Below are 12,698 nucleotides of genomic sequence, written 5' to 3' on the forward strand. Positions count from 1 at the left end.
TGGCAGGTGCCAGTCTTAGGGTGCCCCCCCACCCCATGACAGCTGGCCGTCACCCGTGCCCAGGACCCAGGGGAGCGCCCACTCACGGCAGCACCAGGGTGTCCTTGGGGAGGCCGCGGGCCCGGGCGTGCTCCTCGTCATGGAACATGGGCAGCGTCCTCAGAACCGCGGCCAGGCCCCTCCCGGGGACGAGCACTGTGGGCAGGGTGGGCAGAGGGTCAGGGGCTGGCAGCCACCACCAGGCCCCCCCCCACCCCTGCTCCTCACTGGGGGGCTGGGTGCTGCTAGTGAGCTCTGGCCCTGCACGGAGTCAGACTGGGTGCTCAGGCCTGTGGCCGCCCCAGGACCCTAACAAGGAAGGACCGCCACCCAGTGTCTGGACCACTGCTCTCCCCCAGACAGCCCAGGGGTCTGCCTGGTCACTTCCTGGCTAACACCTCCACTTCCAGATGAGCCCACGGCCCCACCAAGGCTCAGGGTGCCCCGGTCCCCTCACACACACACACACACCACTCCTCCCCCGACCTCCCAGAACATCCGCACCACTCTGCCCAGGGACACACCGCTGACTCTGCCTGTCCTCGGCTCCGTCCCCCTTCTCACCCGGCAAATGCTTCTCCCCTACCCCCGGCGCAAGGCACCACCTCCAGGAAGCCCTCCTTGATGTCCAGGTTCTGGTGCCCTTGCCACACACACCCAGGTTACCCTTTCTCCTTCCCTGGCCAGAAGTACGCATCTAAGGAGGCACTAGGCAGAAATGGTACGCGTTCTAAGAAAAGCTTAAGAAGTCCCAAGTGTTTCCTGGAAACAAACAACTTCCTCAACGAAGGCTCCCAGAAGAATCTTTGCATACGAGCTCTGGCTTTTTGTTCCATCCTGCTCCCTGCAAGCTCCGTGACCTAGGGCAGGTTGGCTGACTGCTCCTCATTGAGGTTCTGCTGGGCATCGCCCACATGCCTGGCCATGCTGGACACCTAGACGCAGCAGCAAGGACAACATGCTCCCCGCCGCCCCCCCATTCCAGAGAAGCTTCTTCGGCTGAAACACATTAGACATCCAGGGCCAGGAGCGATGGGCACCTGGGCAGCGATCTTGCTCCCAGCCTTCGCCCTCTGCCAGGTGTATCAACTTCCTGCTGCTGTGTAACAAGCTGCCCCAAGCTTAGCGGCTTAAACAGGGCCCTTCATTATCTCACAGTCTGGAGGTGGGGTGTGGGGTGGGTTCGGACATCGGGGGTCGTGATCTTCCTGGAGGTGCTGGAGCAGGTCTGGTCCAGGCTCACCTGGCAGCTGGCAGAACTCAGTTTCATGCCAGTAACAACCAGGAGCCTTCCCAATCTGGGGGCTGCCCACACCACCTCCCAAGATGCTGAAGGATGGCCGGGACACGCAGCTGCCTGCCCACATGGCCGGTGGGTCCTCACACTTTGAATCTCTCTGACCTCGACTCTGCCTCTTCTCCTCCCTCTGCGGAGCCCGACAGCTGTCCCGCACCCGCTCCCCACCCTCACCCCGGTCCCTTCCTAGGCCATTGGGCATGTGTCTCCTCCTCAGGCTGGCGGCCAGGATCTCTCCCCAGATGGGAATCCGGCCACACGCTCCTTTCCTTGGGGTCGTGGGCCCAGCATCGGACCCTCCCCCCCCCAGCCCCCAGCTCACTGATGCCCCTGTTTCCACCCTGCAGCTCCGGACAGGGGTCAGCTTCCCCATGCCTCGCCCTCCGAGGAACAAATCGGCACAAACCCAGGGAACCAAAGCGGCAATGTTCACGGGCCAGAAGCCGCAGACTCTGGGCAGCAGGGGCTTCCCACCCCACCGCCCCCTCCACACGTCCACCCCAGCTCCCGCCAGCCCCACAGGGAGCACAGCCTCAGAGTTCAGGGTGCCGTCTCCCCAGCCAGAGAAAGATACTTTGGGGTGGGGAGGGCACCTTGAATAGCCACCCCCTCTTCCACCCAGGAAGCCCCCGTGGGGGCTCCATACACTTTGCTGCAGAAGCAGCGTGGCTCAGGGAACATCAGTGCGAGACCGCCGGGCCCGCCACCCTCCAAAGATGCTGAAGGATGGCCGGGACACGCAGCTGCCTGCACAAAGGTCTAGACTCGCCAGCCCTGCTGCTGGGGGCAGGCCCCGACTTCAGACCTGGGCGTTGAGGGAGGCCCAGGGCCGCCCACCCCCCTGCAGCATGGGACAAGACGCCCCGCGGATGCCCCTCCTGAGCCCCAGGACCCGAGAGGCAACGTCTCTGTGGACGTGAGTTCAGGAGATGACGCTGGCTCCTGGCCACCACCCACGTCCCTGTAGGAGGGATACCACCACCACCTCGTCCTTGTAAGAGGGAGGCAGCGGAGGCTCGACGCCCAGAGGGGAGGGCGGGGTAAGGACAGAGCAGAGCCACGCCCACCGGCCTGGCTGGCCGTGGTCTCCAGAGGACCTTCCTGCTGCCCGAGGCCCTGGTTGCGGTCCGGGTCAGGTCGGGCGCAGGAGGCTCCCCTGCGGTGGGTGGCCTTGGGGGAGTGGCCGTGGAAATCTGAGTCCCACTGACGGGGCAGGTGGTGTGCACGGTCACTGCCACCCCAGAGCCAGGCCACTGCTGGTGGACTCGGGGGGGTGGGATGGGGGTGGGCGTGGGTGGGCACTGACTTCCGGGAACATCCCACCCCAGGGCTGGCGGGCCTCGTGGCCCCGCCTGGCGAGTGGGTAGGCGGACGGGCAAAGCCAGCCCTAGAGGAGGCCACACTTTGCTTCCATTCTATTCTCCCGGGGCAAAACTCTGCCGACACATCATTATTCAAAGCAGCCAAAAATGTGAGGAAAACAGTGGTGAGAGAGTGTCAGGAAGTCAACAATTAAAAAATATTTTTGTGGATTTTGTAATATTATTGGCTGTTAAGAACAGGAAGTTTGTTATTTCCTTCATCAATCTAAGTAAACACCTGTTACCAAAAATAAAAAAAAAGCGGGGAGGGGGGTGGGAAACTTCCCTGGCTGTACAAAGGCTAAGGCTTCCACTGCAGGGGGCACGGGTTCGATTCCTGGTCCGGGGACTAAGATCCCACCTGCCACGCAGTGCAGCAAAAACAAAACAAGTAATAAGCAAACACCTGCTTTCATATCTAATTCTGATTTTGTAAACAGGGTTCTCTTTCTTAACGAGGGCCCCCAAGCTTCAGGCCCTCCACAAGCAGTAGCGGCTGTGCAGGCGGGCAGCCGGTCACGGGCAGTGGCCCCACAGACACGTCCGCCCGTAAGGGCCGGTCTGCCCCCGGGACAGGGAGCGCGTGGCAGCCTGTTCCGTGAGGGGTGTCCAGGCCGAGGGCAGGAGAAGCCGTGGACGTCCCCTCTCAAGACAAGGCTTGGCTGCCAGGCCCTCCTGTGGCCTCCAGGGACATCCTGGCCCCTGCAGACCCCGAGGCTCTGCCCGCCGGGAGCCGGGCCCACGAGGGGCACACGGGGCATCGGTTTCTCCAGCCGGGGTGCTGCCTGACCCTGGGCTTGCCGTCATCGACTGAGCTCAGATTCACGATGCCCCTTGACCAGTGACATCATCTCTGAGCTCAGAGAGGGGACGGGCGAGGGGCGTCCCCAGCCGTGGCGGCCTTGCCCTCCCCTCAGCATCCTGACCTTTGGCAGGGCTCGCGTGTGAGGCCCCGAGTGCCTGGCAGGTCACGGTTTACCAGCAGACACAGAGACGCTCCCAGCAGTGCCAACCCAAACAGCCAGGCCGTGGCCGGCCCCTCACCGCCTTCGTGGGAGCCGGCAGCCCCCACCCACAGAGCCAGGCCGGTGAATCATTGACCCCGCGACCGGAATCCCCAGGCAGGCAGGGCCTGGAGCGGTGGAGCGGGGTCCCCACGGCCCAGGCCTGCGTCCTCCGCGCGCCCCCTTTGCCCTTCTTCCCCGGCCCCAGCTCGCTCCTTCCCAACCCGGGGCGCTGCCCTGCGGGATCTTGGGAGACCCACCTGCCTGGAGGTCACTGCCCACCACACTCCATTTTTCTAGAGCCCCTTCCAGGCAAGAGGGTTCGCAAGCTCTTTGGCAAATGCAGGGCCTGTGGGAGTGAGCCTGGGGCGTCCGGGTGGTGGGGGGCGGTGATGGGGGGTGCACAACGCAGAGGGTCACGGTCAGAGTCCCCCCAGTCCCTATAGCTCGGACCCTCGACACCTATGGGCTGAGCTCAATGGAATCACAGGCATCACAGCTGGCCAAGTGCCAAGCCTGGGGGGGTGGGCAGCGACCGGGGTGGGTCAGGGCCGTCTGAGGACACAGGCAGAGCCCACCCGCTCCCCTCTCTCTGCCCCAGCCCTGCAGCCCAGGAGGAGCGACCCCCAGAGTACGAAGGGATGTGGAAAGCCCCCCAGGACAGGGCTGTCTGGGGGTCTGAGCCCTGGGGCCGAGCGTGGACGGGGCCTGGAGACATCTGTGAACTGGCGGGGTGGAGGGGGCGGGCATTAACAGGGACAGGGGACGAGAAGCAGTTGATGGCGTGAGAAAGGGCTCGTGGCATCTGAGTAGCTGCTTCAGGGGAACCGCGTGGTGGTGATGGGGGGGCCGCGGAGGACGCTCTGTTAGCCCTGGGGGTTGTGGGGGGCGCATAGCTGGTTCTGAGGCAGAAGGAGGGCCCTGGGGAGCTGGGAGAGCTCCGAGTAGGACACCCCAGGGCCAGGGCAGGGCGGCCCCAGGAGTGAGGCCCGCGGGGGACCTGGGGGCGCAGGGAGGGGCCGAGGGCTGGGGAGGGGGCCCGGGGGAAGTAGGAGGAGGAAGGCCAGCACCCCCGCTCCAGAGTGTGGGGCAAGGCTCCAGAGTGAGGCTGAGGGGCTGTCTGGGCCCCTCCTGGAGGACCCGGGGCCCACGTGGAGGCCACGCTGCAACACTCCGGGGGTGCGTGAGGTGCCCTCCCCACCCCTGCAGGCTCCCCAGACCAGGCTCCTGCCCGAGGTGCTCTGCCCGGCCTGGGGGCACCCCTGCCCCAGGGTCCTGTGGGGCCCAGCACCCACCCCAGGCCCTCCCCCCCCCAGCAGTCACCCCTCCCTGACCCAAATCCCGTCAGAGCCCCAGGGCGGGGGAGAGGGAACGTGCCGCCGCCGGCACTCCTGGTACCACTGAGCTCTGCCCAGAGCTGGAGGGCGCCCCTGCCCGGCGGGCTGTACCGGGGGCAGCGAGGAGCGGCCGGGGTGTCCCGAGGGAGAGGCCCGGACAGCACTTTAACACCTGCCCACCAGCCCATCTGTGCAGGGACGGGGATCCGACAGGAGGCACAGCGCCGCCCCCTCCCCACCCCTGGCTCGGCCGAGAGGAGCCGGCGGCAGCGCGGCGGAGGCGCTGAGCGCCCACCGGAGCGGGGGTCAGGACGGGTCAAAGGCCGGCCGGCGGGAGGACGAACCCCACCCCGAGCCGGGCGCCCGCCCCACTCACCGCCGCGCTCGCTCCGCATCCCAATGGTCCCGCCAGTGTAGACCGCCAGGAGCCTCCGCTCGGGCCCCTCCGCGCGCGCCATGCCCGCCACCCAGGGCTCTGAGGGGACGGGGCCGGCCGGCGGGGCGGGGCCTGGGGGCGGGCACTCGTCGCAGGGTACAGCCTGTACCTGTCCCCGCCGGGAAGTGGCGGGGCAGGCCCCCAAGGGGGGAGGTGCTAGGGACAGGTCCCAGCGGCCCCAGTGGCCCGGGGCCTTTTGAGTCACTGTGACTTGTGGCACAAAGGTCATGGGCCTCACCGACGGTGGCGCCCGAGGACCCCCAAAGCGGAGGGCAGGTGGCCCAGAGGACCCCCAAAGCGGAGGGCGGGGGGCCCAGAGGACCCCCAAAGCGGAGGGCGGGGGGCCCAGAGGACCCCCAAAGCGGGGGGCGGGGGGCCCAGAGGACCCCCAAAGCAGAGGGTGGGTGGCCCAGTGGACCCCCAAAGCGGAGGGCGGGTGGCCCTCCCCACAGGCCCTGCTGCTCCAGCAGACCCAGCACTGTAGACCATGCCATCAGGGTTTTCTGCCCTGGAGGGCGGGGCAGGCAGAGACCCCAGCCGGTCCACTCACACTGTCCAGAAGCCGAGGGGACCCCCTCCAGGGCTAGACAGAGCCCACTGGCTGCAGTCCCGGCTTCCCAGGGGGCGCTAGTGGTCAAGAACCTGCTTGCCACTGCTGGAGTCTCCAGAGACGTGGGTTTCATCCCTGGGTTGGGAAGACGGAGAAGGAAATGGCAACCTGCTCCAGTATTCTTGCCTGGGAAATCCCACGGACAGAGGAGCCTGGCGGGCTACAGTCCTCGGCGTTGCAAAGAGTTGGAAATGAGAGCGTGAACACACACACACACACACACATGCACACGCACAAGCACACACACACTGGAGATGGAGTGCACACACACACACACACACACACACACACACACACACTAGCCTTTCTGTCCAGGAGATGGAGCGTGCACACACACACACACACACACTAGCCTTTCTGTCCAGGAGATGGAGCGCACACACTCACACACACACACACACACACACACACACACACACACACACACGCCTTTCTGTCCAGGAGATGGAGCGTGCATGCGCACACACACACACACACAGACACACACACACAGACACACACACACACAGACACACACACACACATACACACACACACACACACACATAGCCTTTCTGTCCAGGAGATGGAGCGCACACACTCACACACACACACACACACACACACTAGCCTTTCTGTCCAGGAGATGGAGCGTGCACACACACACACACAGACACACACACACACACATACTAGCCTTTGTGTCCAGGAGATGGAGCGTGCACACACAGACACACACACAGACACACACACACACAGACACACACACACACTAGCCTTTCTGTCCAGGAGATGGAGCGTGCGCGCGCGCACGCACACACACATACAGACACACACACACAGACACACACACACACAGACACACACACACACACACACACTAGCCTTTCTGTCCAGGAGATGGAGCGTGCACACACACACACACACACACACTAGCCTTTCTGTCCAGGAGATGGAGCGTGCACACACACACACACAGACACACACACACACAGACACACACACACAGACACACACACACTAGCCTTTCTGTCCAGGAGATGGAGCGTGCACACACACACACACAGACACACACACACACACACACACACACACACGCCTTTCTGTCCAGGGGATGGAGGCGGGGGTGGAGGGGGGTATGAGGAAGAACTCCCTGCAGGTGGAGTCGGTCTGTGTAGTCCTCCCTGGGGTCAGCACACCAAGGTCCTGTACTGGATAGAGGCAGGGAACCACAACGTAGTTTGGTGGAAAACTGATTCCTCTCCAGAGAGAGCCCTTCCAGACTTGATTCTGATTCTTGGACGTGATGAAATAAAATTTATATTTTATGGCCAGACAGAGTAAAAAAAAAACAAAGTTTGGCCTTAAGGGATCAAAGTCTTCTTGGGAGGAACTTGCTTTTCTCCTCCTCTGTCTTTCAGATGTAAATGTTCTACTTGGTCCTCTCTCAGTTCAGTTCAGTTCAGTCGCTCAGTCGTGTCCGACTCTTTGCGACCCCGTGAATCGCAGCACGCCAGGCCTCCCTGTCCATCACCAGCTCCTGGAGTCTACCCAAACCCATGTCCATCGAGTTAGTGATGCCATCCAACCATCTCATCCTCTGTCATCCCCTTCTCCTCCTGTCCCCAATCCTACCCAGCATTAGGGTCTTTTCCAACCCTTCGCATCAGGTGCCCAAAGTATTGGAGCTTCAGCTTCAACATCAGTCCTTCCAATGAACACCCAGGACTGATCTCCTTTAGGATGGACTGGTTGGATCTCCTTGCTGTCCAAGGGACTCTCAAGAGTCTTCTCCAACACCACAGTTCAAAAGCATCAATTCTGCGGCACTCAGCTTTCTTCACCGTCCAACTCGCACATCCATACATGACCACTGGAAAAACCATAGCCTTGACTAGACGGACCTTTGCTGGCAAAGTAATGTCTCTGCTTTTAAATATGCTATCTAGGTTGGCCATAACCTTCCTTCCAAGGAGTAAGCGTCTCTTAATTTCATGGCTGCAGTCACCATCAGCAGTGATTTTGGAGCTCAAAAAAATAAAGTCTGACACTGTTTCCACTGTTTCCCCATCTATTTCCCATGGAGTGATGGGGCCTGATGCCATGATCTTAGTTCTCTGAACGTTGAGCTTTAAGCCAACTTTTTCACTCTCCTCCTTCACCTTCATCAAGAGGCTCTTTAGTTCTTCTTCACTATCTGCCATAAGGGTGGTGTCATCCGCATATCTGAGGTTATTGATATTTCTCCTGGCAGTCTTGATTCCAGCTTGTGTTTCTTCCAGCCCAGCGTTTCTCATGATGTACCCTGCATATAAGTTAAATAAGCAGGGTGACAATATACAGCCTTGACGTACTCCTTTTCCTATTTGGAACCAGTCTGTTTTTCCATGTCCAGTTCTAACTGTTGCCTCCTGACCTGCATACAGGTTTCTCAAGAGACAGGTCAGATGGTCTGGTATTCCCATCTCTTTCAGAATTTTCCACAGTTTATTGTGATCCACACAGTCAAAGGCTTTGGCATAGTCAATAAAGCAGAAATAGATGTTTTTCTGGAACTCTCTTGCTTTTTCGATGATCCAGCGGATATTGGCAATTTGATCTCTGGTTCCTCTGCCTTTTCTAAAACCAGCTTGAACATCTGGAAGTTCACGGTCCACGTATTGCTGAAGCCTGGCTTGGAGAATTTTGAGCATTACTTTACTAGCATGTGAGATGAGTGCAATTGTGCGGTAGTTTGAGCATTCTTTGGCATTGCCTTTCTTTGGGATTGGAACGAAGACTGACCTCTTCCAGTCCTGTGGCCACTGCTGAGTTTTCCAGATTTGCTGGCATATCGAGTGCAGCACTTTCACAGCATCACCTTTGAGGATTTGAAATAGCTCAACTGGAATTCCATCACCTCCACTAGCTTTGTTCGTAGTGATGCTTTTCAAGGCCCACTTGACTATCACATCACATCACATCACTTCATGGCAAATAGAAGGGGGGAAAGTGACGCAGTGACAGATTTTATTTTCCTGGACTCCAAAATGAAGCTCCAATACTTTGGCCATTTGATGCTGTCAGACGAGTGTGTGCTCCTCGGTTCTGTCTCATCACAACAAAGATTTGGAGTGACGGATATCAGAGCCTTCGGCAGGTCACAGCTCTCGGGTCTTGGACAGACCGTGTTATAGCTCTTAGACGAATCAGTGTTACAGCTCAGTGTTACAGCTCTTTTATTTAGATGATAGCAGGAAAATCCATCCTTGAAGCATGAGGGCCTGCCGACCGTTGACCCAAAGACACGAAGAGAAGAACGCCCCAGCGTGTGGGAGAGAGAGAGAGAGAAAAAGAGAAAGACAGAGAGAAAGAGAGAGAGACAGCACGCATGTGGGAGAGAGAGAGCGAGTACTTTGGGCTCCTCTTTTTATATGTTTTCTCCTCCCCCTGGGCCTGCCCTGTGCAAATTGGGCTTAGCCAGCATGCTGTTCTACCTGAAGTTCTCACTCAGGTCCTCGGACCTTCCTTTGACCTTCCTTTGTTCCATTTTTGTGGGCTTTTCCCTTCCTTGTCTTTTAGCCACCGCCATTTTGGACTCCTGTTTCCTATTCTAACTACCTAACAATGCGAAGAGCAAACTCATTGGAAAAGATGCTGGGAAAGACTGAGGGCAATAGGAGAAGGGGGCAACAGAGGATGAGATGGTTGGATGACATCACTGATTCAATGGACACGAGTTTGAGCAAATTCTGGGAGGTGGTGAAGGACAGGGAAGCCTAGTGCTGCAGTCCATGGGGTTGCAGAGAGTTGGACACGCCTGAGCCACTGAACAAAAACAACAAAATCACTGCATACGGTGACTGTAGTCATGAAATGAAAAGATGCTTGTTCCTTGAAAGAAAAGCTATGACAAACCTAGACAGCATATTAAACAGCAAAGACATCACTTTGCTGAAAAAGATCCCTAGAGTCAAAACTATGGTTTTTCTAGTAGTTACGTATGGATGTGAGAGTTGGACCACAAAGAATGCTGAGCGCTGAAGAATTGATGTTTTCAAATTGTGTTGGAGAAGACTCTTGAGAGTCCCTTGGACTGCAAGAAGATCCAACCAATCAATCCTAAAGGAAATCAGTCCTGAATATTCATTGGAAGGACTGATGCTGAAGCTGAAGCTCCAATACTTTGACCACCTGATGCAAAGAGTCGACTCATTGGAAAAGACTCTGATGCTGGGAAACATTGAGGGCAGGAGGAGAAGGGGACGACAGAGGATGAGATGGTTGGATGGCATCACCGACTCTATGAACATGAGTGTGAACAAACCCATGCAGATAGTGAAGGCCAGGGGAGCCTGGAGGGCTGCAGTCCAGTGGGTTGCAAAGAGTCTGACAGGACTTAGCACTTAACAGCAACAACAAACGGGTCTGTGATAAGGATCAAGGCAGTAACAGTCTTGCATTCTTCCTTCTACAAAGTTTCAGAAGGGTGGGGTTGCTGACAAGGTGTGTGCAGGGTCTCAGGTGGTGAGTCTGCTAATCTGAATGAGCCTCTCTGGCCCCCTTCATCTTGCCTCGGGTGGTTTCATGGCTGCTCCTTCCCTGATTAGCAACTATTACAATCTGCTGTTTGGAACAAAGGGAAGGTCATGGAGGCTGGAGTTTTGCCTATAAGAAATGGGGGACAAAAAGGCCTCCGTGCCTGGAAGCCCCACAGGGCCCTGCTGGTCATCAAGACTTCCGCCATCAGCAGGAATACCTACTCAACCATAAAGACCAATGTCCTCCCAGCATCAACAAGACAACTCCTTAAATGATCACATTCCTTCTTGACCTTGTAAGCGGTCACACCACCCATCAGGATGATGCCTAGATTGGATAATGTAAGCTGTTTCAGTAATACGTCATTTGATGTACAGCCTTCTGGTGAAGGACAGGGAAGCCTGGCGTGTTGCAGTCCATGAAGGACAGGGAGGCCTGGTGTGCCTGGTGTCCAAGGGATTGCAAAGACTCAGACACAACTGAGTGACTGAACAATAACTTCTGTCTCAAAAAACTTGTATAACTGTGCCTTGACTTCTAACCGGGAGGAACAGTTCTCAGAGCTCTCTGAAATGCTCTTCCTGAGTTATCATCCTTAAATACGTCTTGAAGAAAAATTTCCGTTTCTTTCTTAGATCAACTGATTATTTTTTCATTGACAGCTATTACAAAATATCAGCTGTATTCCCTGTGTTGTATGCACTTGTTGCATCTTGTCCTGTTGCGCCCGGGTCATGGCTGCAGTTGGGGGGGAACTACGGGGTCTCCGTCCGTGAGCTGCGCCTATATGTATATGTGTGTGTTGTCAGTGTTGCCAAATTCAACCTGTACAAGTGCTGTCTTTAATTGGCTTAAAGGGAATTAAGCAGCTCCATAAGTGCTCAGAAATATAAAACAAACTCAAATGAATTTCAGGATCACATTTGTTGCTGTTCAGTTGCTAAGCTGTGTCCGACTCTCTGCGACCCCATGGACTGCAGCACACCAGGCTTCCCTGTCCTTCACTATCTCTGGAGTTTGCTCAGACTCATGGGCATTGAGTCAGTGATGCCATCCAACCATCGCAATCATCCAGGATTAATTTTTAATGAATGAAAACAAGTTTAAGTTTGTTGGTATAATTAATACAGACATATCTTTAGGGTCATCAACATTAAGTATAATACTTTTATTATACCTAAAAATCAATTAAGATTTTATTCCTGTTGCAAAATTTGACAGCAAGAAAAATAACATAATATGGACTATCTATCAAAAATAGTTCCTCCAGACTGTTGGTAACCTGAAACCACTAAATTAAGATAAATGGTGGGAATTCATTGAATATAATTTCTAAACAAGATACCGGAACATTCATTGCTAAATAAGTCTACGTTCACCTACTCTTATCTTCTTACTACAGAAAAGCTAAAGATTTTTTTGTTCATTGAACTGGTCATGTATCCTATTGAGGAAAGAAATTAGGTTCTAGATCAGGGGACTTCCCAGGTGGCCCAGTGGCTAAGACTCCACAGTCCCAGTGCAGGGGGCCCAGGTTTGATCCCTGGTCAAGGAACTAGATCCTTCATGCCACAACTACGAGTTCCCGCGCTGCAAGTAACGATCCCACGTGCTGCAACTAAGATCCAGTGCAGCCAAGTAAATAAATAAAAATATACGAAGCATACCACAGTAATCTATCTTTGGATAAAGACTGGAAGCCCTATGACCTGCAATCAGGAGATTATGCCTACTGGAAGAGGCATCAGATAAAGGCACCAGGTTGGAAGGAATCTATTGTCTTCCTCTCTTGAATGAACTGCTACTCCTGTTTCTGACACCCCGCTTCAACTAACCAGGACCAGCGCCACCAGACCAGGAGGAGAAGACAGCAACATCTGCAGTACAGAGCTGTCCCAAGATGCTTGACCAGGCTTGTGTACCAGTTACTTTGATAACTGTTCACATTTTTGCTTAGGAACCAAATGTATTTCTCCCTTGAGTTCAAGGTCACCTATGGGTAGTATCGGAGTCAGTCCCTGCCAATCTGCCTTTAATGTGCGCACACGGGGTCTAATCAGCTTTCCCATGGTATGAGTGTTTGGTGGCAGTTTTTGTTCCTTCACTTGGAATTT

At 56.2% G+C, this 12,698-nt stretch overlaps 1 protein-coding gene across 7 annotated transcripts in view; it reads right to left on the bottom strand.

Annotated features, from left to right (window-relative positions):
* Positions 1-12,698, bottom strand: part of ASPG (asparaginase) — a 32,113-nt gene that overhangs the window by 17,557 nt on the left and 1,858 nt on the right. For 4 of the 7 annotated variants that reach the window (XM_081548537.1, XM_081548540.1, XM_081548539.1 and 1 more), the window contains exon 2: positions 87-195. In XM_081548537.1, the coding sequence (XP_081404663.1) occupies positions 87-148 (62 nt within the window). In that variant the 5' untranslated portion in view covers positions 149-195. Of the gene's footprint in view, positions 1-86; positions 196-5,414; positions 5,524-12,698 lie in introns of those variants that run through there. The other 3 variants (XM_081548536.1, XM_081548535.1, XM_081548533.1) reach the window with 1 other exon arrangement.

The sequence above is a fragment of the Giraffa tippelskirchi genome, chromosome 12 (assembly GCF_054371585.1).
Source record: "Giraffa tippelskirchi isolate mGirTip1 chromosome 12, T2T-mGirTip1v1.2.pri, whole genome shotgun sequence".
Classification (NCBI taxonomy): domain Eukaryota; kingdom Metazoa; phylum Chordata; class Mammalia; order Artiodactyla; family Giraffidae; genus Giraffa; species Giraffa tippelskirchi.